At 40.3% G+C, this 27231-nt stretch overlaps 1 protein-coding gene across 2 annotated transcripts in view; it reads right to left on the bottom strand.

Annotated features, from left to right (window-relative positions):
* The window catches only part of SVEP1 (sushi, von Willebrand factor type A, EGF and pentraxin domain containing 1), a 129314-nt gene that overhangs the window by 69096 nt on the left and 32987 nt on the right, over positions 1–27231 (bottom strand). For both annotated transcript variants that reach the window (XM_054809309.1, XM_054809310.1), the window contains exons 4-9: positions 14646–14804; positions 14227–14406; positions 9292–9471; positions 4296–4493; positions 1751–1869; positions 254–383 (exon numbers count right to left, since the gene is read on the bottom strand). In XM_054809309.1, coding sequence (XP_054665284.1) covers positions 254–383; positions 1751–1869; positions 4296–4493; positions 9292–9471; positions 14227–14406; positions 14646–14804 — 966 coding nt within the window. The remainder of the gene's footprint in view (positions 1–253; positions 384–1750; positions 1870–4295; positions 4494–9291; positions 9472–14226; positions 14407–14645; positions 14805–27231) is intronic.

Raw genomic sequence — 27231 nt, 5'->3', positions numbered from 1 at the left:
AGGAGAAATCTTAACATTCAGAATGAACAACAGAACAAAGCACAACCCAAACTGAACATACGGGAACAATGACTGCACACTATGCAAACTGTGACCCAAGATTAGCAAAAGCAAAGTGTTTATGGAGATTATATTACTCCTGGGCTTATACCTGCACACAAAAAAGCCGGAGTGACTCACAGTCTCTTCTGCACAAAATTATAAGGTTTCAAGTATGACAGACTCTCCCCCAGTGATTTTTACCAGCACTTACCAATAACCTTGACACTGAATGTACAGCTTGCCTCATTGCCTGACTTATCAGCCGCTGTGTAAGTAATGGCAATTTCGCCAATTGGGAGAAGAAACGGTGGTATGAAAGCTGGGGTAACGTGAACTGAGACCTTTTATAGGAAAACACTTGTTATTTAAAAAACAAGTCTGGTTAGTAATCACGACAGTCATGTTTCAAGAAATGGCCACAAAACAATATTCTTCAATGTCAAGCCTACTCATTCTTAACGCAAATAGCCTCTTCAAGCAATGAGGGCACACTTCGCAACAGATCCTTTTCTCAAGCCTGCTTTCCTTATAGCAACAGCAATTTACTCAGTCAGGGTTTGGACCCTGACCTGCTGCAGTTTACAGCACTGTGCATTAAGAAAACTCAGGACTGGCTTGTCGGCCTCACTGCACTGAACACACACTACGCTGGCTCAGAACATGCTTCGTCTGCAGTTCAGCTCTAGCTGCAAGGACAGCAGACCTGGGAGATGAGTGGGCATACAGTTGTGGGCTGTAAGTACTTACATATCCAGTTTTAATCTATGTATGAGTCCATAGCCTACAGATGCTTCAAAACATTCTGGCACAGCAAAGGAACCCTGCATTTGGATTAAATGACACTTACATGCTGTCTACAGCTCTTTCACATGGGTTAGAATTGTCGTAAGAAATTTCTCTTTAAAAGAACTGCTAAGGCACTGGGTTTCTACAGGTCAATGAATGACCGACCCTGTGTCAGCAGAGCTACAGTACCTGACTGTGGCTATGCTACAGCAAAAAAATGTGTCAACTTAAACCTCTTTTACTGGGATAGCTCACAGTTTCCAAGTGCAAAAAACTCCCATGTTTGCAGCAAATTAAAAGCACACACAGTCACTGTTCCTCTGCTGACTCATGATAAACCATTCAGTTGCTGCAACTTGATCATGTCTGAGCCTGTAGGGAATGTTACTCTTTATGAAACAGCTCTGGAGCAAATTTTCTTTGTAACTCCATTTCCAGACCTCTGATACACATAGCAGCCAAAGCCCAAATCTGAACCTTGCATCTGACAGGAAAATGAGATTTTTTTTTCTCACGTGGGAAGCTGAAACGAGTTTTTACTTATCACAGTGTGTTCTTGTTGGCCTTTTAGATTAATGAACTGGTTTACTTCTTTCTGAGAAGAGTCTATTAAACTTCTTCACATTCTAAGAGCTCATTTTTAAAGCAGCTGTCTCCATCTTATAAACAAGGCCACATTCTTTCTTTTGACCACATAAATTAACCATATAAGATTTTATGCACTTAAACACCATGCAGAGTGTCCTGTGACTGCATAACCCTAACCAAGATGGAAAATGCAGAATTCTCAAGATACAACTTTTCAGCAGATTTTTCTTTTACTCCTGCTTATCAGAAGAAAGAAATTCCAGTTCAAAAATTATTTTGAAATAGCTAGCTATAGAAAGACTGCCTCCAGTCAAATGTATAGATTTTAACTTGCCTCATCTCCAGAATTATCCTCAGCTGTTGGTACCTGCCAGCTGATATTAGCAGAGTTATGATGTTCCAGAGTCTCAGTCTCAATATTTTCTGGACAGTGGATCCGAGGAGCTTCAATATCTGAAGAAAGATCCAGAAAAAAGAGAAACTAGTTTTATATGTTGGATTACAGAAATAAAACCTCTATAATAGTTAGATCACAACTGGTTATAACCACTGTTTTTTGTGCTGCCTGGAATATAAATGCACATATTTTTGCAAGAGACTTCCTGTCTCTGCCCCTTTTTAATTTGTGCCTACAGGCTCATACATAAACAGTAAATTCCCCTGGGGAAGGGACTATTTTTTGCTGTATTTTTGTACATCACTTAGCACAATGAGACTCTGGCTTCTACATGCAACCATAAAACAAGGAACAAATAAGACAGAATGAATTTGTTTCTCTTCTCATTCATCCATTCCTTACACACACTCATCAAGAAGGAATCTGTCCTTTCACTGCCCACACACAACACATACAGATGTAAACACTTGTTTTTCATAATCAGTGACTTAAAAAAAAGTATTTGTGATATCATATATGTACTATGAACAAGAGTAGTGACTCTGAAATTCCTTGGAACATGGTGTGGAAATGACTTGAAAGAAACAATGGCAAGATTTCTGGCACCAGTTGCTGGAAATGTTCCTTAGTGAACTCCTGCTACAAGGTATTATGTTGCACCAATGGAGTCTTCTTATGACATATATGACAATGCTGGATGGTTTCAAAGGACTGGTAATGGGTATATGGGTAACATCTTCACCAACATTTAAGCCTCAAGTTTATCTGACAAACTTAAAAGTACTTCATTTCACTGGCACAGGGCCTCGCAAAACATTTGTGGTCAGGTTATTTTATTGCTGTAGTATTGTTTGATAAATGGTCTCTAGACTCAGGAGACAAGGACAACAGCATTCGAGCTCTGAACTGATATATGCCCAGGAGGCTTTAAAACAACTCAGAACTGATATCATTTATATTTTTATTACTAAGTAGTTCCAGTAAAGACATAACTCAGGCAATTAAACCTCTGTAATTAAGAGTACAAAGCAATAAATATAAGTGATTTTGCCTTCCTCTGAACTCACTCTGATGAAAATTTTATTAGAAATGCACTCTTTTAAATAACTACCAGTTATGGTTCACACTCCCCTGACCACAGCCTTCAGGCTGGGGCAAATTCCACTTAAAAGTGAAATTCTGTAGAAAGACTAATAAATAAGTCAGAAAGAAAATGGCTATTTTGAACTGGCCAAATATGTTGGCAGCAAAATAGAGAGAGACAATAACAAGAATGAAGGCAACTGAAATGCAACTGTTCATTTTTACTAGAGGAGAATAACCTTCAGAGTTTCTTGGTGCCTGGTATTTTAGGTTTTTATGCACTGGTAATATTTAAAAGCTTGAACCCAAGCCATACTGCTTTATCTTGATCCAAACACTTCAGCTTGCAGCCTTGTGTTGGGATCCCATCAAATATTAAAAACTGTGGTTTGGCACAGGTTTATATGAAAGATTCAGAAAAACAATGTGGTACATCACAGAGTAGGAAATAATATGTTTAAAGAGAGGGATAAAATCTTCCTGGCCATTACAGAGGAAAAAGTTCCCACCTCAGTTTCTGTAGTGACCTGGCATGATGACTGCCGTAACTGTTTTCTGTACTGTTCTTTCACCCAGTGCCTGGCAAGGGCCCCAATTTGGGGTGGAAGCATTAGTTCTAGGAGCACGATAGTTCATGAAGAGGTGAACAGCATATTCCCAGACAAACTGCACTTTTGATCGTATCCTCCTATAATCCAAAGCCAAGCTCTTTCCAACTCGGTGTGCATGTGTGTAAGGGAATATATAAACTAACACTTCTAGAAGAGGCGGGTAAACATGGCAGAATCATACTTAAATGCATGTAACCATCTTCTGCCCATCTTTATACCCTGTGGACTTGTGTCAGCCAATTTTGGCCTTGTGCGCTGTTGCTCCAGGCATGTTAACAGCCACAGTAAGTTCAAAGACAACTGAAATGAGCTCTATAGTTCTGTCTGTCAGCCAGGGTTTACACAGTGGTTACAGATTTGCTCCAACTACCTGTGCTAAATCAGTAACAGTATTATTATCATTGTTGTTTTACTAGGAGTGTGGGTTCCACTTTGACTATCTTTAAGCTAAGAGCCTTCACTTCTGCTTTAAAATTCCAAATTTACCTGCACATCAGGCCTTTTAGCAGGCAGCTTCCCCACAACAGTCTTATGAGACAGATCCCAGGACAGACAGTTAATGATAAGCTCTATAAGATGGCACTCAAGTAACCTCTGAACTCCACATTTTTATTACAAACTACAAATAAATCTGACAGCCAAGCTATAATGGTACAGGCAGCACTTCTTACAGACTGTTTAAATCATGCTTTCCCCAGTTCAAACCTGTCCTCACTCAGTTATTTGCTGTGTACTTCTCTTCAATCCTGCACACGCGTACATAGAAATGATGTTGTGCTGGTCTCTACCTTTACATAGAGCCTCCTGGATGTTTGCACTCCATCTCCCAAATGAAATGCACCTTAGTTCTTCTCTAGCTCCAGACAAGATGAATCCTTGGGGACAGCTCAGCTGGCACACGGTCCCAGAAACAGCAGGCTCCAGTCCACATCTGGGAGGGAGAACTGTTACACCTGCTGGTTTCTGGAGGATGGGACAACGCATTTCTACAAGAGACCAGTAGGACATGTATTTTAACTGACATACATTAAGTATACATTCAAAAAAATCTGCAAATACAGTCATATGGAAATTCAGAGGGAACACGAAATACACAGACTCTTAATTAAGAGTCTGCATGTGCTATGAGTTCATCAAAATAGTTAAGACCTGCTGAAGCTTTGTACTCCAGTGCTGACTGAAGTAAACAGCACCCAGGATATCAGATCTATTTTCTTGCTCATGCTTTTCTGGGACAGAAACACAGTATTTTTTGTGTGGCTCCACTATAGCTTACTGCCTGTTTGTTTTTTTCTTTTTTTTTTTCCTTCTTTCTTTACAACTTCACCTTTCATGGTTGCTTTGTAGCTGCATTCCCTTGGTTTTTATGGAAACCAGACCTTCATAGCAGAAGAGAGGTAACAGTATTGTATCTTTTTCCTTATACAGCTTTTACACTGCCTTTTGAAATAAGAATGAGGGAAGAAAAAGCACGCCCTGTTGTGAGCTTGCTGTTGGTTAGGGACATGGCATGTGATTTTGCCTACCACATTCCAAACTGAATGAAATCGGGCTTGGTCTTGACTGTGTTCAAACCCAGATGCAAAGACTCATGGTGATGTGGCAGCTGACCTTCTCTGTAAAGCCAGGAAGGGCTGATGGTTGCTTAAAGGCTGAAAGTGGAAGTTTTGAATTATTTTATTACTAGAATTCACCACAAATTCTGAAGATCATTTGCCTTAAAGTGTAAACTTCCAAAACCCACAATGTGCATAAACAAGGTTCAATTGTCACAAAAGTTTTGTTTCATTTTTGAGCTGTTCTTTTTAGCCTGTGAGGCAAGGAATGTTATTTTTACTTCAAACATGGAGGTATTAACAAACAGAGCAAAAAGGGGTATCCCATGAATGCAGTTTGAAGACTTTCAGTAGTGTTTCTTACACGAGATAACAGACAAACACCCAAGAAAAATGCTTCATTATTTATAGCCAGTGAGAAGTCTTGTGACTCTTTAGCTAGCAGGTCTTTACACAAAGGGTACACAAAGAACAACCCAACCCAGTTACAGAAGGTAGAGCTCTGTTCATCTCTTAGCAATGGTTTAATGACACAGAAGTGATTCACATTGAGAATGCTTCATATTCCTTTCCTCTCCTCTCCCAAAATATGCAGTGAGTAACTGAAAACTAGTTCTTCTGCATGAAACAAAATTTAAAGAGTTTAAGTATTCTAAGTATTTCCTGCCCCTTAAACTCTTGATAGTGAAATTGTGTTTAAAGTCCAAGCAATTAATAACTGCACTTCATTTCAAGAGGATGCAAAGATCAAAAATGTTAACACATTTGCTCACTTCAGGCAGACACTGTTTGCTATGCAATGTAAAACAACTCCTTCAGAAACAAAACCTCAAATCCTAACTTTTGGTTGCTCACTACAGGAAGGTAACTGACAAATAGCAGACAGATCAGAAATTGGAAAAAACAATGTTTGAAAAGCCAATCTAAAACCATTAAAATGTATACTACTCAGGTAACAAGTAAAAGAAAGGCCATGAAAGGTATAAGTATGAAAATCAGAGAAACTGCGGCTCTTTGGGAAGCAGTAACAGCCCTCCTGATTGACACACTTCCAACTACGCCAGCAAAATCCTAGTAGAGGACAAACATTCAGGATATTTATATCTGTGCTCAATTCCGGAATTTAATCAAGCTGACTCAGGAACTCTGGACTTCATGAGTAGCAGAGTGATATCCATTTTAGTCATACGAATAGGGAATTAATAGACAGAGAGGAAAAAAGCACTTCTAAGGAGAGACAAAAATGTGCTTTCATCTGCAACTGTGATGAACCACACCACTGTATTGTAATTCTTAACATGAAGAGGAACTTCAATATTGTAACAAAAGAAAAGATTACCAAGCAAATTATGCCTCTCTCCTTCAACCCCTTTGCAAACACAACGCTTCAGGGAAAGAATTGGCCAACTGCAGTTAGAATTGTGGAGTAGCAATTCTTTCAACACTAGGTGGCGTCAACAGCCTGGATGACACCTGTATTTTTACATTTCGTCCCTAAACCTTGAACAAAGCAAGGAGAACAGTATCTTACAAAATTCATTAATTTTAGCGAGCTGGATATTTAGAGTGCTGGGGAAGGAAACACAAGAACATGACTGTGGAATTTTTTTTTTTCAAATTGGACAACTAACAAAGTTTCCCTTTTCAGCAGATCTTTTGTTTGCAAGACACCTATATGTAACATACTCAAAAGTAAATCATTGCTAACGTCATCTTTAACAAAAAACACAAAAATTTAAAACATATGTAGTAGCCAAACTTGCACTAACTCCCAGTCTCTTGGAAAAAGACGCATATGACAACAGACCTCACAGAGGTGACTGTAAACAATCCAGGCTATGTAATGGTACAGTGTCAGTTATGGTTACAGATGATTGTAGTACAGTCTCAGATAACTTTAAAATACGGTAAACTTTGCACTGATGCGCACTCAAACTGAAAAGCATTCAGAAAAAGAGCTAGGAGAGTACCCTGAGGCCCAAGAAATCCATTTCAAGGTAAGAGACTGAACCCAATTCCACTTCATTTTTCTAACAGAAGGGTAGGAAATGAATAAATCATCAGTTACAAACACCTAAATACAGCAGGATTTCTGGTATCTTTTATGTAGTAGATGATAAATAATAGTTAGGAGCTGTTCAGACTAAAAATAAATGGAGAATACCCCCACGATAATAATGAACATTCAGAAAATGAGTACAAATGGTAGTTTTTGAGGAGGACATGATATTAGTCTTCTGATTTGCATCCTTCCCTGAATAAACACCATACATCTACCTGGAACAAGAATCTCAGCAAGCTTGTTCTAAACACCAGTCACAACAAGAAGCAGCAGAGATGTTTTCCAGCTAATGCTCTTCCCTCTATGACAATCAAAGGTAAATTTTATACTAGATTTTCAGACTCAGCAAAAATAAGCTATTGCCGTGGGTAATCCAGGAATGCAGGCAATATTGCATGGTGTGAAGAAATCTTCTGATACAGAGTAGAGCTGGATTTTAATAATCAAAATGCTAAGCTAGGAAGGATGAATTCAACTGATGAATACAGTTAATCTTCCAATTATAATCTTCCAACAGGATTTCAGAGTCCCTTCCTTTTGAAGTTAATTGAAGTTTTTCCACTGACTTCAACAGAAGAAAGATTAGGATCTCTTAACAAACTCTCTTGATAAATTAGTACTTGTGGATTATTTTCATCATTTTAGAGAACATATCTACAGTTAGAAATTTATTCTTGTCTTGTGCAAAGTCCACATTTTTAAGCCTGCAGTAAAACAGTAAAAAATAGCCACAGGTTCAATCCAAGTCACCCCGTTGGCATCACATTTATTGGACCCAGGTGACATGTACTTCACTCTGGCTTTAGTCAGCACTGGATCAGCTTCTGACTCACTGGACTTTAAGCTTGTGGTTTTTTTGTTTTGTTTTGTTTTGTTTTGCAGTCTACCCTTGGAAGTGTTTCAACTGTATTTCTTCCTCTTACTTTTCTAAGTTAATTTAATACCTGCTACTAGTCACAGATTCACAGATTTGTAGGGGGTGGAAGGACCTCTGAAGATCATCTAGTCCAACCCCCCTGCTAGAGCAGGATCACCTAGAGCAGGTTGCAGACGATCATGTCCAGGCGGATTTTGAATATCTCCAGAGAAGGAGACTCCACAACCTCTCGGGGCAGCCTGTTCCAGTGCTCCTTCTGTGAAGAAGTTTTTCCTCATATGCAGATGGAACTTCCTGTGTTCCAGTTTGTGCCCATTGCCCCTTGTCCTGTCACTGGGCACCATTGAGAAGAGTCTGGCCCCATCCTCTTGACACCCAACTTTTAGATATTCATAAGTACTGATGAGATCCCTTCTTGGTCTTCTCTTCTCCAGGCTAAACAGACCCAGCTCTCTCAGCCTTTCCTCAGAGGAGAGATGCTCCAGTCCCCTAGTCATCCTCGTAGCCCTCCGCTGGACTCTCCAGTAGTTCCCTGTCTTTCTTGTACTGGGGAGCCCAGAACTGGACACAATATTCCAGATGTATAGAGTAGAGTGGGAGGATAACCTCCCTTGACCTGCTGACCACACTCTTCTTAATGTACCCCAGGTACCATTGGCCTTCTTGGCCATGAGGGCACACTGCTGGCTCATGGATAACTTACTGTCCTAAATATGTACTTCTGAAATCTACAATCCTTTACTTCTGGAACAGCAATATATGCTTACCTATCCCTGCACAGCTGGTGTGACATCTAAATCTTGCCTTAGAGGTTCTTGATCCCTAACTTGCCTAAACTCTTATTTTCTGCTGGCAGTTCAGTGACAACTGTCACATCTCTACTTGGCACTCATAGTGCCTGGCTAACATACCTTAGTCCTTGTCTGAGGTCATCTTTAGCTTTAAGGTAACTTAAACCCCTAGTTTTTCACATTTAATATGCAGTATAGACCTACAACTTGCACATTTCCTACAACACATTGTGTGACAGTGTCTCATCACTCACCAGATGCAAAAACTTTTTAGTTATCAGCTGCCTGTGCTGGATTTCCTGACAACTTACTTTCTCCATTTACAAATTCCTTTGCCCCTCCACAACTTCTAAGACCTGAATAAAACATCAATAGACAAATCCTCATTCCTAACTAGCTTCACCAGCTATTAAAATATGGAGAGTTTCTCACTCATGACAGCATGTCAGAAAAGGCTGCACTCTGACATGAACAGACAGAGTGTGATCAGATACCTACCCACACACTTAGGCTCCTTTGAATCCCACTGTGAGGTTCCCTGGCAGGTGAGTTTGGCATTTCCTTCTATTTCATATCCCTCATTGCAGGTCACAAAACATACCGTCTTATAGGAGATATCAGCCGTTGAACAATTAATGTATCCATTTTCAGGAGCCTGAAGTTTGGGACATGTTCGAACTGCAAAGGGAAAGAAAAAATCAGTTCACTCTGCAGCACTGAGAACCAGTGGAGTTACACTAGTTTGCCCAGGTTTTCAGGGGTGGGACAGGTACTGGCTTGTACACTAGTTACAGTAGTTTGTACAAATTTAGGGAACAGGGCTGACTTTTTTCAAAGGCCTGATGCTTTCCTCTTCCTGAAACAGTCTTGCATAGCATGTATGAGGTTGGGTACCTGCTTCCAAGCTCACTTAAGTTCTGATGTAAGTCCAGCCTAGGAAACTAACTGTGCTCAGAAACGTTCCTAGCCATTGAAGGCATCTGGCATAAAGTGTGTGGCCTGTGCTAGTAATGTCTATCAGCCTTCAAAACAGGACAGCTGCAGTCAAACAGAATCCTGTGGAAAAGTGTGCATCTTTGGAAGTTTCTAATCCCCCAGCCTGAGAATTCTTTGGGGGATTTCCAACTGGCAGTCTGGTATGGGCTGAGTGCACACCAGGGAAAAGGCTGAGAGCTTATTAACAGAGCAGATGACAGTGTCCCACTGCTCGGGAACATTCTCAGGCACTCTGGAGTGTACTGATGTAGACATACACAAGTGTGAGCCTCCACAAATCAGAAAAGCAGACATTCATCATGACAGGGGAGAGAGAGAGGCAGGAAGAAGGAATATGAGGCATTCACAGACAAGAGGACCACGAGAGATGAAAAGAAACAAATTAGGCTGTTGCTGAGACAAAATAGACCCTTTCAGGTGTAGGGGTTCCCATGGAGGCAGTCCTGGCTGCTGCTCAGGACAGAGGCCTTTCTCCTGCCATGTCTCACAAGCACTGCAAGCAGCATGACGCCAAGGAGAATGCAGTTCTGTGCAGGATGCATGTGCAGAAAGGGAAGTGGGGCATGGAGGGCAAGCCTCAGATTGTTTTATGGTTTTGTTACTGAATCATGATGCTTCAGTTTAACATAAAGCTACACTGTAATTAAGACTGATCCCAAACCAGCTGAATGATAGTAAGAAAAAAATAGTAGCACTGCTACAGTCTGAATTTATGTTCTTCGTTTCAGTGTCATAACCTCAAGCTCTTCTACTATGGCCTCTTTCCTTTGCACTGTCTCCAGGTCTCCTCCTCTTCAGCCAGTATCTTATGCTTCTGCATTTGTCCCCTTGCTCTCCTCTGGACAAGAGACTGAGCTACATGCACACTGCCTGGCCTTTGGGTCCCTTGAACAGCTAAGCTGTATACACCTATTGTCTGGCCATGACTATACTGTGATGATGATACTTGTATGACAACCGGTTGATAGCAAGCCCAAATGTGTAGATGCCTGCTGGGGTCCTAGTGAACCTACACCTTCAATAATTCATGCCTCTCTGCTATAATCAGCTACTGATTTTCCAAAACCAGTGGAAAACTCATACAGTTGAAAACTGGTCTCAGCTGAAGCTGGTAGACACTGCTCAGTATGTTCAATGTTATTAGAGGGAGAAAAACACACACGAGCAAACAGTGTGACTGTTCAAAAATATAATCAAGAAGACTGCAGTTCCCTAAACTCTCTTCTCCCTGGGTTGTTTTCTACAGCTTCTGGTGACCTTGCTGGCAGGAAGGCAAGCTCTGATGACCGATGGCTTCAGAGATCTGGACAACTTCTCCACTGTGGTTTGGGATGCTGATTTTACCAACTAACCATCCTTGCTGCCACCAGGTAGGAGGCAAACCACAAGCTGCTCTCCAATGCACTCCAAAGTAAGCCAACTTGGCAACTTTCTGTCCTTTCCCAGTAGTTGTTCACTCTGCACAATGATGGGACAGGACATACCTACAAGTGGACACATGGACGGAACTATACACCCTCAAACTAATAAATGGGCACTCCTTTAAATGAAAGCCAGCTGTATAAATGTCAATAACTACAAGCCCCTCAAAGCTACAAAAAACACATGTCAAATAATGTCTTTTTTGAAAACAGCTATAGTGGCACCTAAGTGGAAAAAAAAGTGTAGCAAAACCTATGTATATTGGATAGGAAAGAAAGCAAGGAAAGCAAGGGAGAAAGGGAGAAAGACAGAAAGGGAGAAAGCCTTTCAGATGCACCCGATACATCTTTCATTACCACTGTCTCATGTGAGACACTCTCTGAAAGTACTATTCCTCTTGTGCTTGCATATACACAGGCCTCCTCTAGGAAGTGCATTTAAGAGTATAAAAAAGATCTTGAAACTTCCATCTTGCGAGAAGCACTCTGAGCTTCAGAGCAGCTTCTTAATACGCTGTAACTTAACTGGAGTAGAGTGAGTTAGAAAGACATTTTTACAGCTGAATCACACATGCTTTGTACAGAAGAGAATACCTTTTCTCTTTTAAGGTCACTATGGAAGTTTTTAATACCCAATCTGTGGTAAAAGGAAGCCAATGTTACCAAACTCCATGGCATTATTAACGAAGCCTGAATGAATCAAGAGGAGACTCTCAGCAATGTTAATGTGCCCAAAGAGAAGGCACTCCCTTCCACTACCTGGTAAGTCTAGCCATCTCTTCTGAGGGACTGCAATAGCTATAGTGCTCCTACCTCCTCGGTGTTTCAGCGTTCACTCTTACTTGTCTCTGTATGGCTCTGGCAGAAACATGTAACTGAGCCCATGTTATCCTGGTTATGGTTCCACCCATTAAACATAAAATCATCCTCTTGTCGACAAGGCATTTTCAATGACCAAGAAATATTTCCATAAAGCCAGTGAAAACAACAACAACGGTATGTTCTGCTTGCTCTGGGTTTTCTCCTAATACATTTTTCTAGATTAAATACATACTTTGTAGTTACTTTTTTCATGGGTCACTGTTAATTTCATGACATGACTGCATTAATCACTTTCTAATAGCACAGCAGACTTTAGCTAGCAGAACAACTGAGGAGTGTTTAATGTCAAAATCCAAAGCAGTGCAAAGGGATTTTCCTTCACTCTCCCCTCCTAAATTATTTGATAAAATACCCTTGGGATTAACAAGACAGCTATAAACTGTGCCTTTGATCTTGCTCCCTTTCATAGTCTGAGTGAATTGAGACTAGCAGATCCAGCACGTGTAAAGGTAGGATTTTTTAATATGTATTTTTTTAATTTGAAGTCTTCAGTATGATGGAGGATGGCACAAGAAAAGCAAAAATTATATCCTTTCAATGCTTCAAAGGATATTAACTCAACGTCAAGACAATATCTCAAGGCAGACTTCTCTCTTCCCCCACCTTCCAGACAAATTCCCTGTTAAAGGACAATCATGCACCAACATCTGACAGGTGAATATTTTTACATGCTCCAGAAAGTTTTCCAAGTACTAGAATCTTCCACTTCTCTACAGACAGTGAAGATGAAGGATCCTTTCTGGCTGACTGCAGCTTTCCCCAGACTTTTTGCACTGGAGGCAACTGCGTGACAAAAGCTTTGACAGGCAGGTGCTCTTTCCCAGAACCCTAGTCTACCTGAAGTAGCATACGTCTTCAGTCTGTGTTTTGATTGCTGGAAAGTCAACATCCCTAAGTCTAGCTTCTCAACATACCCTCATGGTACTGGCCAGCAATTTATTTTCTGTTGAAAGCTTCCCTTTCCTGCCTTCTGTCACTGGAAGCTATAAAGGAAAACTAAATTTTCCAGGATTATCTGAAGAAGTCCTGCAATGTAAGCAGATTTGAACTGCTACATAAGAATGTCCTGAGGAACTGATCTCTAGCTCTGATCCCTCCTTTCACAACCATGACTTGCTGTTTCTTTATGGGCTGCAGTGTTTGCTGTAGTAGCATACAACGCTAATGCCTCCAAGCATCTATCCTGCCTCCTTCCCTAAACTCAAGGTCAGGGCAAGAGTTACAGAAGGAGCTGATGACCTATTATTTGCTAGCTTCCATGCAGCATACTAATGTCAACTGCATCCAACTCAAGCTAAATATGTTGAACTACAGCCTGTGGCTGTTGAGTAGGATGAGGCTGCTACTTGTTTTTTCAGGCATACCAGACAGGACTACATAGAGATGCAGCTTCCCTTCTAAATCATCAAGAACCCAACCTCAGGCAGACACAAGTGATAACAAAGCAAAACTGTGTTCCTATGTACTTTTAAGAGCTCCAGAAATAATGTTTTTTCAGAATGCTCCTTCCCATGTTTCCTCCCTTTCACACTTTCTGTTTGTTTCTTTTCCAGCTGACATTCTCTCACAGTGAACTTCGAGGATACTGACAGTTGTTCCCTAGTGAAACTCCACTCAGAATTCTTCTGAAGACCATGCTCAAGGCCCAAGCTTTCCTATTTTTCATAAGAAGGAATTGTTAGGAAATGAAATGGAATTCTTCCATGGTTAATGTCTCCCAACATCAATGCCTCTCTGTGCCAGGAGTCTGGTGGATATTCTAAAACACCCATGTGGCAAGGTCTTGTTACATACTTGACTACTTCATAGGTTCACTGGATTTACATAAGGTAGATACAAAATTCATAGAAATTAGGTGGAGAGAGGTTTAAGGAAGGAGAGTGTAGATTTACATGGAAAAGACTGTCTGCCTACTAAATATTGCTCTGCATTTTCTACTGTAGATGACCTCCTTCCATTTTAGGAAGGAGGGAAAGGAGGGATTGGAGTGGGAGTTTACCTTTGGAACATTCTTTCACACAAGAGCTAACAGGGTCAGATCTGCACTCCCAAATATGTAGTGAGCAGCAAAAACCCCTGTTAAGAACAAACTAATCCAACAGAAAAAGACTTTTCAAACACATGACATCCATACCTCTGCAACTAGCCTCTGATCCAGACCACTGGCCATTTGGCTGGCAGAGCCGGATGCTGCTTCCCACAAGATCAAATCCTGCTTTGCATCGGATCCCACAGGCAGCATTGAAGTAATTGTTGCAGACATTCTGGACAAAGTAACCATTTTCAGGGGGCTTCAGTTGAGGGCAGTGAACAACTGAAAAATTATAAACAACCAGAGTTATGCTAGTAGCTGGAGTGCAATAGGCTATTGAAGAAAAACAATTTTTTTTCATTTCCGACTTGCATCTTGGTATTTTTGTTGTTTTGGAATGACACAGAAAATCTTGCATGGAATTAGACATGTCCTTCACAATGCAAACATGAAGAACAAAACTGTCCCAGCACTGCACTGTGCATTCCAGGGGTATTCTGTTCCTGGATAGAAACACTTACCTTCACAGCTTTGTCCTACAGCACGATATCCGTCCCGGCATGTACAATCCTCAATGGAGGTACTCCCTGGTGGAGAAGTATGATTCTTGTCAGGACATGAGGTGCAAGTGCTGATTCCACCTGGTGAACCTTCAGGCTTGTATGTTCCTGGTGGACAAGCTGTTGAGCAAAAAAAAACATGACAGAAAGGAGTTAGGGATATTGACCTTTCACAGCTAGAATAATTTTTCAGGTGTGTTGCTTTACTTTTTACATTATTTTTTCTGCCTCATACATCCAGTGTCATTTAGGGCAGGAGCATTCTCCACTTAAAGTGCTGTAGAGTTCTTACAGGGGTGAACTAAAGCTTACCAAACTCAGTGGAGGTCTCACCAGTGACTGCCTGGGGACTGATTTTAAGTCCATCTTCTTGAAAAAAAGCACAGTAGCAGAAGACACACCAGATTTTCACTGATAAAAACTGCGCTGACCTCACATTCTTGATTTAGAGGTGTAAAAATTAGTTTAGACAAAATCCTTGCCCCTCAAAACTACACCAAAGTTTAATGCATACAAATTCTTAACAACAAGCTAACACAAGCTCTTGAAAAAACCTGCCCTTGATTTATCCATTATGATTATATATGAACAACACACTATACTTGCTAAAATGTATGAACCACAAACAAAGAAGCAATTAACCAAAGCACTTGCTCCCTGCATCTTTTGTGCTCCTTTATAACCCATTTAATAGTTTTAATTCTGTGCATCTACATGCACGAGCCTTAAAGAGATTCAGGAGATGTCTTCAGAGGCAGGGAAAATGCATCGGGAAAAGGCACCTCTCACTTGAGAACTTCTGATTGGTTGGGTAAGTCCGAGTCTTATCTCTCTTTGCCTTGAATTCTATTCTTCAGGAATCCATCATAATTATCTTTATTTCACAAGGATGATGTGAGAAACAGGGGAGTGACTAATCTACAGGTGCTGATAAAGTGAAGTATTGATTGATCAGATTACCACTTGAAACAGAACTCAAAAGACGTGCTGAAAAACATACCTCCTGATGTAAAGTTCAGGAAATATTTTCAGAAGATTACTTAACACTGAAAACCAGCCAAAAAAGCTCTCATTTCATTAATTTAACTGTCTACAAATTTTCCTAATGGCCACACACGTTCTCTTGCGGACTGCAAGTCAGCCTCTCAGTTCCTGCCCTCAGCACAGTCACTTGGTATCATCTGGTGTAGCTCCGGATGGTATAAAGAACTGTACACCATAAACACCCTCAAGTGCCTTCCTCCTTACATTGTCAGGTGTGTTCTGCTTCTGGGACAAATCTCTCCTATTGAGGTATATTTTCTGGAGTTCAGAGATTCTGGTAGTATCAGTCTTGCCTTTGGTAGATATTGGACCAGCTCTGTTTGTTCTGTGTGTTAGATGCTAAGATACTCTGACTCTTTCTTATTAATGAAAAAAACTTCCTGCTTTCTAGGCAACTGGGAAAAAAAACCCCCAAACAACCAAAAAACAAAACAAAACACTCCAGCCTTTTTTTTCCTCCCCTGTCATTGGAGAATTGACTTTTATAAGCCAAATTTTATGCATTATACCTTAAAAAAATCAACCCATATGAATAGTTACCACTTCTTTCCAGAAGGAGCAGAGTCTTTTGAATAGCTTCCAGAGATAATGTTTTTGTTTCCTTTTCAGAAAAATTTGCAGTTTTATTCTGAAGAAAGCAACCAAGTGGCTAGCAGTTAAGGGGTGTTTTTGGATGCTGTAAATTGCCTTCACAAATCTGTATTTTAAAGACATTTTTAAAAAGACAATGAAAATGCCTAAGCGGTAAAGGATGTAGGAACAAATCAAGACATTTCAGGAAGGAAAAAAGGCAGAAAAATCCCATCAGAATTAGGGCTAGGAATTTTTCATTTTTGTTTTAGGACTTTTGGAAAAGCATTTGCAAAAAAATCCCTTTCCTATAGTTCACCCGCTCTTCCCATCCGAGACATTCCTCTTGGACTGTTACTGCTTCTTTCCTCTCTTCTGTGCAGAAATTCCTGCCCTGCCCACTAGATCTCTCTGAAATAGTCTCTCATGCTTCAGATGATCACCTCCAAACTGGCTAAGTATCAGAGGTATTACTCTAAACTCTGAAATATTTCCCTCTGGCACTTTGTGGAAGTCTCTGTGCATCCTTGTTAAAACTAATCGGTATCCAGTACAAAGTACATCCAAAAGGATACTGGAAAGAGTGCAAGTTAAGCATCACAGGGGACCTGCTGTATGACAAAGCTGCCCTCCACGTGCCAGCAAAAGTGAATTAGTCTCTTCTGTTCTATGTGTGGCATATACAATGCCATCTAAAAGAAATGTTTCATTAAAAATCCCAAAACAACAAAACAACAAAAACCCAACCTAACTTCTCTCTTGCTTGCAACCTCACCTTAGATGAAGAAGCAGCAGCTCTTTTCTGTTTCTGTTTTGGGAAGTATGGGATAAAAATAATCACCCATTTTATGATGTGGGTGTTTTTAACAATGAACGCAGTAATTGGCTTAGGGTTTTGAATTAGTCTGGTTTTGACAAAAGTGGTTCATTTTGAAAATACACTTACAATTTGCTCTTTTCAGTGAAGCAGGAGGGGGTAAATAATACTGTTAAAATGGTTAAGTAATGTCTCTACTGTGAAAGAAAAGTTTCTGCAAGTGTCCTGACACTTTTTGTATGCTTCAAATGCTCTCCACTGCCTTTCTAAAAAGTCGAACTATGTCCTATCTTGGCTTTTTATGTAGAATTTTCTCCAAGCCTGAGTCCCTGAACTGATTATTGACCCCACATCTCACCTAGATGTATTCAGCTACGAAACTCCACGCAAGCTACGTTCAAAATTTCCACAAGATAACACTTGGTTACAGAGCTATTTCCAAGTGTGTTGTATCACAGTCTATCCTGTGATGCCAAGAGATTGTTTAAGAATGAAACGTAAGCATGCTGACCATTGTGCATTTCCATGACAGCCGCAGAGGTTAGCCTGGCCACAGCTTAGGTTAAAACCATCCAAAATCAACTGGAAGAGCAGAGCTTCCATCATCTGCTGTACACTGGACTTGTCCATACCTGACCCAGCTAGACTGCAGACCCACTCCCTCCTGCTCCAGACAGCTCTAAAGCATGGCCTGAATCTACACACAGCAATGCATTCACAGGCAAGAGAGAACTTGATGGGCAAGCACATCTGAAGAGCACACGTGGCCCCATCCATGACTGATCGTACAGGTGTCTCTTTGGGGTCTCTTCTGAGAATTAAGCAGTGCTGAATTTTCATTGCATTCTAGTCACCAGTGTGCACTCACCAACATGCCCTCTAAACCCGCAAAAACTGATTGCAGGGAGAGATCATCTTATCCAGTGCTAATCTGTAAAAACAATTTACATTTTTTTTAAAGGCTTACTTCCACTTGCCAACAATATGATGGTATAAAAAGGCTCAAAACAGTGTCTGAATGAACCCCAGTGTAAATAAGCATCAATCTGGCACTCTCAAGAATGACAAAGAAGGCAAGAATTTTAAAATGGGGAAACAATTTTAACAGTAATAGGCTTTAAGCAGAGAGGACATTTATGTGCATGTCCACACGTATGATCTCAACAGAAGATTTAACTGCGCATATGTGAATCATGTTGTTCTTTGCCCAGAAGCAAGGGGAGGAGCAAGGCAATGCTTTTTGTTTAATCTAATTCTCCTCCTGAGACCAGAACAGTGAATACTGAGTTACACCAGAGGATTACCTTTCTTACAGGAATGAAAGGATATCTGGAAGAAGGGATTAGTGTGCTAACTCAAACAAGCACAGGTCCCAAACTCCCCAAGCACGCAAAGATGGCTCACATTAAAGTTGTCATCAACAGCAACCTGCTTGCATAAAATGGTGGATATTCACCAATAATTCACATTCAGATTCTATTGTGCATGGTGATGACAGTACAATAACCTTCTGATCAGAAATGGGAATAAAATAATACATGCTTGCTTCAGCATGCCTCCTTCAGCATGCCTCCTGCATTTTCCTCCTCAGTTATGCTCTCCTAGGGTATACAACTAACTGAAAAAAATGTAAGAAAATGCAGCATGTCTCTTCTGGTTTTGCATACCACAGGGCTTGATGGCCAATGGAACACACTTTCTTACCCATTTATCCACCAAAAAAAAAAAAAATTAAGTTGCGCATGGAAAAGAAATCACTAGAAAGGAAATATGTCACAGGTTTGCTAGAAACAAAGACCCACAGGGCAGGCATAAAAACATTTCAGTCAACGCAAGTGTACTGACAGCATAACTATGTGTCGAGACATTGCCTGAAGCTGAACAATGGACACAGAAAGTTAGGAAAGTCCACCAAAAAAATCAAAGGACAGATTTTCAAATTCAGTAGGATTTCTTCTGTTCTACCTGCCTAAAATAATGACAATTTTAATCTTCAAGCAATAATAATTTAACATTGTAAAAGTGACAACAAAAAACAAGGTATATTTCAGAGATTCACCAAACACTTAACATGCATTATTCAGTTTGGCTTTTTTTAAAATGCAAATACTAAAGCCAGTGGCAAAGTTAAGCCAACCAGTACTGAACCCACACGATGGCATAAAGAGTCCAGTCTGGATTTAAACAGGTAGAGATCGCGTGCCAAAGGGTTCCTCTCTGTGACACAGGGTCACGATACTTCCTCTGAATGTACGAGTACAAATTTTAAGGATAAACAATTCTCCCTTAAAAATGTAAATCTTTTAAAATCCTGGGAGATCAGGCAAGCTCAATATCCTCTCCAACTACACTAGTGTATCTAAGTCACTGAAATGGAATTATTCTTAATTTATCCCAGTGTAAGAGAGAGAACAGTCAAACTCTATGTATTTTAAAGATTAATTTGAGGGATTTTGTATTTTCTTCAATGCATAATTTCTCCCACTAACTACATTTACTAAGTAATCCCTGGCATGAGCTGTTTTTTCCACACTTGATGCTAATGAGGGTTCAGATCAAAGGTTTATCTTTTGCAGGATGTGGCAGGAATCAGCTAGGCAATATCCCGCTCTCTCCTGCTTCAACTCATGCTCTATTCGTACACTGCTACTGTGATTACTGTAGTCTCTAATTCTCATTTTTCCCCCTGTATGTGTAAAGTCTAAATGAAATGACACCTCGATGCAAATCACAAATACACAAATAGTCTTTATAGCTCAATCCCCAAACCTCTTAAATGAGGAAAGAAAGCCTAGTTTTCCATTTAATCAAACTGTTTTTATGCTACTGTAACTTCTTCTATAACACTGATTACGTGGATACACATTCAACATAGTGGAGTGGTGAATCTGTCCCAGAATCGGAGTATACCATGAATACCCATTCTTATTTTGGTTTGCTAGTGTCTACAAAAAATGATGCAATCCAGAGGTCACAGAATCGTTAAACACTGATCACTGGATGTTTGTATTCAATTCTTTCCCTGTTTCCTCATTTTTTTGTTACTGAACATATATGGACAGGAGATTCTTGGTTATGTGGATCTTTGACCTGGCATATGTGGTCTTGTACTTTTATTCATTCATTGGAACTTATGTGGAAGATCCAGTGTGTGCCTGGATCTACTTCAAACGATAGTCCACAACATCAGGACAACCAAAATCTTAAATTAACTCACATTTATGCCCTTGGAGAAGAACTACAGCCTGAAGGTGTGGGCTTTCTCTCACACTGCTTTACTTCACTTAAGAGTCTTGTGCCTTGGCAACAACAACAACAAAAAATTACAAAATATATCACCCTGACCTTCATGTGTCTGAAACAAGTGCTGTGGTAGCTGTGTTTGCCATCAGTCAGGTTTCAAATTTGCCACCATGAATGGGCCTGACTATAAAGCTTAGTTATTTTACTAAATAGAAGTAAAAACTTTCATGGGGAAAGAAACACAGAGAAGTTACGGTACATTATCATGTGCTACATCTTTCTACCCTGATACCTGCATCTCCCATTGTGACAGGGTACTACATGATCAGATTTGCCCCCCGGCCTCTGAAATGTATGTCACCAGACCTGCAGATAAAGATCTTTAAGCCTGCTTCTCAAAGGCTTTGCACACACTGGGTCGCTACGGTACACTCTGGCTCCAGAAATCATAGCTTTTGTTGTCACATTTAAGTTATCTGGGAAGGTGTTTTTTAAAAAAATCTCCTATATGGTAGGTTCACCAGAACAGACACTCTGTGCCCATGAAATGCTTTTGGAAAGCTAGGGAGAAAAAAATTTAAACCTTTGGCAGATACTGTAATCCACCTTACTGCAGTTTTCAACATGTATGGTGCCATAAAAAAACCATGAACCAGAAGCATGCTAAGATTACAAGAAATACGCGAGGAAGTGGCTTTAGTTAAACATTTGACATGTATGACTTGTACAAAGACTGCAAAGAAAACCTTGAGCTTGCCTTTAAGTGTAGGGATCAGGGAAGGATTTCTGCTAAGTCTCAGCATGTTCTCCAACTCTTTAGTATCTCCTGTTATCCCCAGCGTGTGCTCTGCATTAATTTCAGACAGCATTGAACCTGCTCATCCATCTGCTCTTTGTCAGTATTCCTTAAGCATCCTTCTCACAGCAACATGATTAGCAATTTAACAAGCTAGATGTCTTCTCTGTTCCTATTTGATGTATTTTGCTCCATCTCTTTATTAGATTTACAAATTTACTCTAACTAGGGAGAGCAGGCTGAAACAAATCAGAAGTTTAGCTACTTCTGTACATGATACATAGGGAGAGGTTCACTCAAACCTTTTTACTGAGTTTACAGACATCAAAATTGCAATATTCCACTACCAAGTAGGCTGCAGCATTTGGAATGATACTTTGAGATGATCTAGCTTTACATTTTTAAGTAGTTCAAACAGTCAAAACAAACTTTCAGCAGAAATAACTTGTTCATGATAAAAATGAGAATCTTGGATCCTCCCCCATGGGGCAGAAGAACTGGAAAGTTGCCTGGAAGGTGATGCAGTCCATTGGGTGAACATCTCATCTCAGGACCCCAAGCACACACAGTGTGGGGAACAATCTGCCTGCTGAAGAGTGTAAGTCCAAGAGCTATCACAGCTTGTAAAAGTTAGGATGCCTACAAGGACCTTCTTCCACAGGGAGGACTGGCCATGAGCCACGACTGTGCTGAGCATCCCTGGGTAGGCTTGGGGCCAGCACATTTAGATAGGATTACTGCAAAGCAATGATTCTGACTGTAAAATGTCCTCCTTGGTAATAGCAGCAGTACTGAGAATGTATAGAAAATCCATTTATGCCCGGTTTTAAAACTTTTTTAAAAAGCAGATCATGTTAAAAACATGGTGAGTGCCTTAAACAGATTCATACTTGAACCACATATGCATTGCAAGGACACAGAGTTTTTAAAAGCATTTAAAATGTTTTATGATCATGAAAATAAAGAGTACTGTATACACTTTTACAAAGAGTAACTTCTCTCTTTGTCTCAAAGCATGTGGGTTACTCAGGAATAAAAAAAGAAAATCCTGATTCTATGTACTGTATTGTAACTTAAAAAGAAATCTACTCATGCTTCATTCAAGCTACAAGTTCACAAGATGCATCCTGACAAGTTGTGCCATTTGTATACACAGAAATTCATGTATTGAAATGAAGCTCTTCTTGGCATTTTTGAATCTCAGTGGCATTTTAGACAGTGTTTACAGGTTTGCTGTTTGCAAAGACATCAAACCTAGTCTTGGTGATGCATTTAGAAGGTGTACCCAAAGCAAACATAAACATGTATTAGCTACAGACATCAGCTCACGCCAGCGCTTTTGATTTTTAGAGCTTGGATACTGATTTATGTCCTCATGCCCCTGCATATTTCTAAAACGTACAACAAATTCTGAAACCACAAAACCATCTTTCTGGGAAATTGACTTAGTTGATTGTGTAAAGTTTGCCATGCAAATACAGACTATTTATGAATTTATTTATGTGCAAGTGAAGGTTTTGTGTCCAAAACTTTGCACACCATCAAACTCTTAGTTAAAAGGGGAAATAAAATCAATTCTGAAAATGCTTTGCTCAGAGCAGAACTACTATATGGTAAGCTTCTCTGGACATGATGTTCAGCATAACCACAGACACACATTCCTCAGTAAACCTTGATCACAGCTGATGTGACAGCACACACTACTCTCAACAATACTCTTCTAAGTGCCCTGGTTCTCTGGATAGCTTCCTGCTATTTACATATATAAACACTGAAAAGGAACTTCTCCATCCTGTCCTAGGTGCACTTATTTGCCTTTAATATACTTGCTGTGAAGTTATATTTTTGTTTTTACAAAACTGTAAAAAAATACAGACAGGCTCAAGTAAAGCAAATTCCATTAAAAAGAACCCCAGCATTTTGTTTAGATTGTGCTACACACAGATGAGCGAATACGTGTTTCTGTCTTCTCTGAAGGCACTGGAAGCCCAGATTTCTCTAGGCCTGGTTCAACCATCATACCATGTATCAAATAGCTCTACTCTTTCAGCTGACAGAAAGGGTTCTGGGTCAAGAAGGAAAAGGGATGGCCAAGAAAAGGACACATTTGCAGAGGGGGATTCAGATCAGATGAAGGGAACAAAGTCACTCCATACTTTTTCTTACTTTTTCATTACTCCTCACTGTACCAACAAATCTACCAATCCCTCATCTCCCTAACAGGATGGACTAAAAAGCAGCTACTAGATCCCAAAACAGCCAAAATTATCCCTAGACCAAATCCCAAGTGACAGCAGTCAGATACATCAGAAGAGTTAAAAAGCTCCACCTGGGATGCACTATATGCTGCTCAGTTAACTTCTGCATGAGCTAGAGGCACACCCTGGAAAGCAAGAAATAGTCCTCCTCTATCCACAACTGGGAAGAGGGACTACTTGGAAAGAGAGAAGTCTGAGCTGGGGCTGGGGAAAAAAAATTGGTTCCTTAACAACTCCTGATGTGCTACACGCAGAGGAAGCTGGACAGAAGTGAGAATTTACACCACTGCCTGTGACTCTTGGGACACGCTGAAATCACCACAACTCAGCCAGCACTTGCTCAGCACAGCCTACACTTTCTTCCAGAAGCAGGGAGCAAGAATCTTATGTTACATGGATAACTCAACAGATCACCTTCTCCTGGGATTCCTCAAAGGTAATTTTAACCAAAATAAGAGACTGGGGTTTAGAAGTTGACAAAGCACGCACCCCAAGCTTCACAGCTCTGACAGGTTTCTGCAGTGAAGAACATGCCTGCTGGGTTCAAGATCCATCTCCATTGTGTTCACCTGTTCAGCAACTTGAAACAGTTTTGTGTTTAATGATTCTTGAGACTTAGAGTCCAAATGAAAATGACTCTGGTGAAACTGAATGAGCAAACTGGCTTTCCTGAGAACAGCAAGTTGCAGGAAGAATCTATGAGGAGTCAGAGACTCCACATCCTCAGATTTTCTCCTCATTCAGGCAAAAATTGTGAATTTGCTCTCTGGCAAAATATTAACAGAACTCTGTATGGTACTGAATTATTTTACTAGTCTAACGTGAAACACTCCCTTTCTGCTGTTGCCTCCAACACCCACTCCCAGCAGCTGTTGGTGCATATGATCATGAAGAAAAAAATTAAAAGACACCTATTTCTGCCTCCTTTTTCTGCATATCAGAGTAGTTCCAGTTGCTGAATCACAGATGGGGAATGCAGCAAGTAAAACCTATTATAAACAGGAAAGTGAAGCCATTTCTGCCAGACCCTCAATAAACTGTCACTACTGCATTAGGTGCCAAACTTGGCATCTTTTCCACATCGCTTATTTTTATCATTAAATATACTTTTCAACAACAGTGATTATACTCCTATTAAGTAACATTTCTGAGCACTGAAGATATAGCACATGATTGTGCAGATGGAGAACATATGTCACTATTTCCATGTTTATTTACTTAGCATCCCAGGGTGAGAGTCAGACAGTTTTTGGTTAACTTGAGAGCTGAACCACATGCAATGGCTCAGGCCAGTAATCAGACAATAAAAAGTGGTGGGCTTGCCAATTATTTTTTTTACATATTGTGAAACTATCCCAGCTATCCCTGTGTAGAGTTCAGTAAACTGTTGTAATCTCGATGTTATAGTTTCTACTTAATTCCTGGAATCACTACTGATACCCATGATTTACTGTGAAAAATGCCATAAATCCCATTCTCCATTCCTCATGTAAAACTCTTATTGAAACTGACAGGATCTCCTGACTACTTTTAAAATTATCTAAATGTGTAGATGAAAATAGAGTCTCATTTATTGGAAGCAAGAGCACTGAAAAAACAAATAGATCACTATTAACTGCTGCTTGGTCAAGAAATACTTGGATAAGTGACTGCTTCTCACTTCATTTCCCCTGTTTTCCCTTGTCCTTCTCCCCCTCATTTCTCTGCAAGAGATAAAGGAGTCCTTAAGGATGGATCTGATTCTTGCTAAAGCAGTATCAGCTGCAAGCAAAAGGGTCACCTCAGATTTGAACTGAAGGAACATGTTTTAAGTACCGAGTCCCACGCCTGCCAACAAGCTATGGTAAAAAAGATTAAAGATAAAAAAGATTATACTGCACTACCACAACCAAATACGCACCTTCAGTCCTCAGTCTAATGAAGCTTTCTTCTGTGAAGAACTTCCATTAAAACATTTCAGAACAACACCTTTGCATCCCCCACTAGACCGCACTAACCTGGTCTCCATCCCTTAGCCACTCTGCAAAGACCTAACCTTCTGCAATGTGGGAGTTCTCCCATAAAGCAGGAATCCCTGGCTACTGAGTCCTGTGTTTGTAACGCCCCTTCTTGCTATCAGTATTGACCAAACATGTGCTAAAGTAGCAACCTGTAACACCCAAAGGCTTTACTGAAGTGCAGTTGTTTCAACTAGAATGAAATAGCCTGCCGCTGCTGCCAGAAAGGGAGCAGGGAAATAGCAAAGTAGGATTCTTCCAAGAACTGTCAGGTGCCCAGCCTCTCTGTACATCAAAGTGAAACTGTGCTCTGTGTCCCACTTCTACATCTTCTTCTCAGCTTCAAGGGAAATTTTTCCACCCGGAACAAGCAGAATCTCTTGTTCTCTTTTTAAAGGGCAGTGAGAACTTTTTCCTCCCAAAACATACAAAGGGTCTGCCACACTACTGGCCCTACCTTCTTCTCTAAATGCATGCCCTTTTTCTGAGCTCTTTTACCATAAATAAGGCCATCTACACCTGCAGAGATGGAGAATAAGAAGGAGGGAACATTCTTACCTACAACCTGAAGGAAAACAGAACAGAAAAAAGGTAAGCAGTAATAGTGATTAAATCACTGCTTAATGGACCTAAGACTTACAACTACTAAACCACTGAATTTTAGCTAGAAAATCTATTCCTAAACAGCACTAGATTCCAATTAGTTAGGTTCAGAAGATAATTAATGCTGTCTAAAAATATCTCAGTTTTTCCTGGGTTGGAGCCAAGTTCTTGGCTAATTTCTTGCACTTTTGCAGACTGTGAACTAGTGAGGGATGCAAGCGACAGATGATAAACTACCTCTCTCATGTAGGAATGTACAAGGCATTGCACTTTCTATTTCAACATAGGAGGCCTCCCAAAAATGACCTTAAAAGTAGTGAGAATAAATCAATCTCTAACATCACTGGGAGTGAAATTTAAGATGTTACAGACAACTTTATGAAGCATCATATTCACAGACCTTGAACTTGTTACCTTTAATACTTGTCTGTGCTTCAGCCTTGAGGCACAAATCAGACAAGTAACAGCTGTAATCCATCACCTATGATGACAGGGTGATCATCTATCTTGAGAGACAGGTAGTTAAAAAGAAGTGGGGGAACAAGAAGACAGTAAGGGGCTTCCCACATGTTCTCAGGGTGCAAGTTGCCTTCTTGCCTATGACATAGTGAAAAGTGCCCAGGCAGCTGCTGAAGAACTGCTGGTATGCTCCTTCTCAGTCTGATTTTTTGTGATCACATTACTTCTGTCATCATGGGTTTGGACTGTGGGCACAAGATGGGCTACCAGTCCACCTAAAAAAGCCACACACGAATGCAGCTTGGCTACTCCCATTCCTGAAACTGAATCACAAAAGAAGACCAAGTGTCCTTGCTTTTGTGTACTCCTGTACCATGACCTAACCACCACCCCTGTGCTGCCATCGAGACAGTTTTGGGAAGTGGTTTTGGCCAACCAGGAAGAATATGGGTGCTCACAGAACTGCCATGTTTTTAAAATAGTCTTGTATTTTGTAAGGCATTGTATTTTTTACTTCTATTCAGGAAAGAGAGAGAGCAAAATTTATATATGTGTTTTGTTCCTCTACAATTCACAATGACATAAAAATTGAAGTGAAGGGATTTGCAAGTGACTGCATATGTTGAGGCAAAGGCTTAGACTCTGAAAAGAGGGAAATTGAATATTTGCATTTCAGGTGGTACTCTTTGCCAAACTGACAACAGAAATAGGGCTAGAGGACCCGATTATTTTTAGGTATACAAACTAATGCCTCTGTGAC

The sequence above is a fragment of the Grus americana genome, chromosome Z, assembly GCF_028858705.1.
Source record: "Grus americana isolate bGruAme1 chromosome Z, bGruAme1.mat, whole genome shotgun sequence".
Taxonomy (NCBI): Eukaryota; Metazoa; Chordata; class Aves; order Gruiformes; family Gruidae; genus Grus; species Grus americana.
The sequence above is the reverse complement of the archived record's forward strand: the minus strand, read 5'-3'. Positions and strand labels throughout refer to the sequence as shown.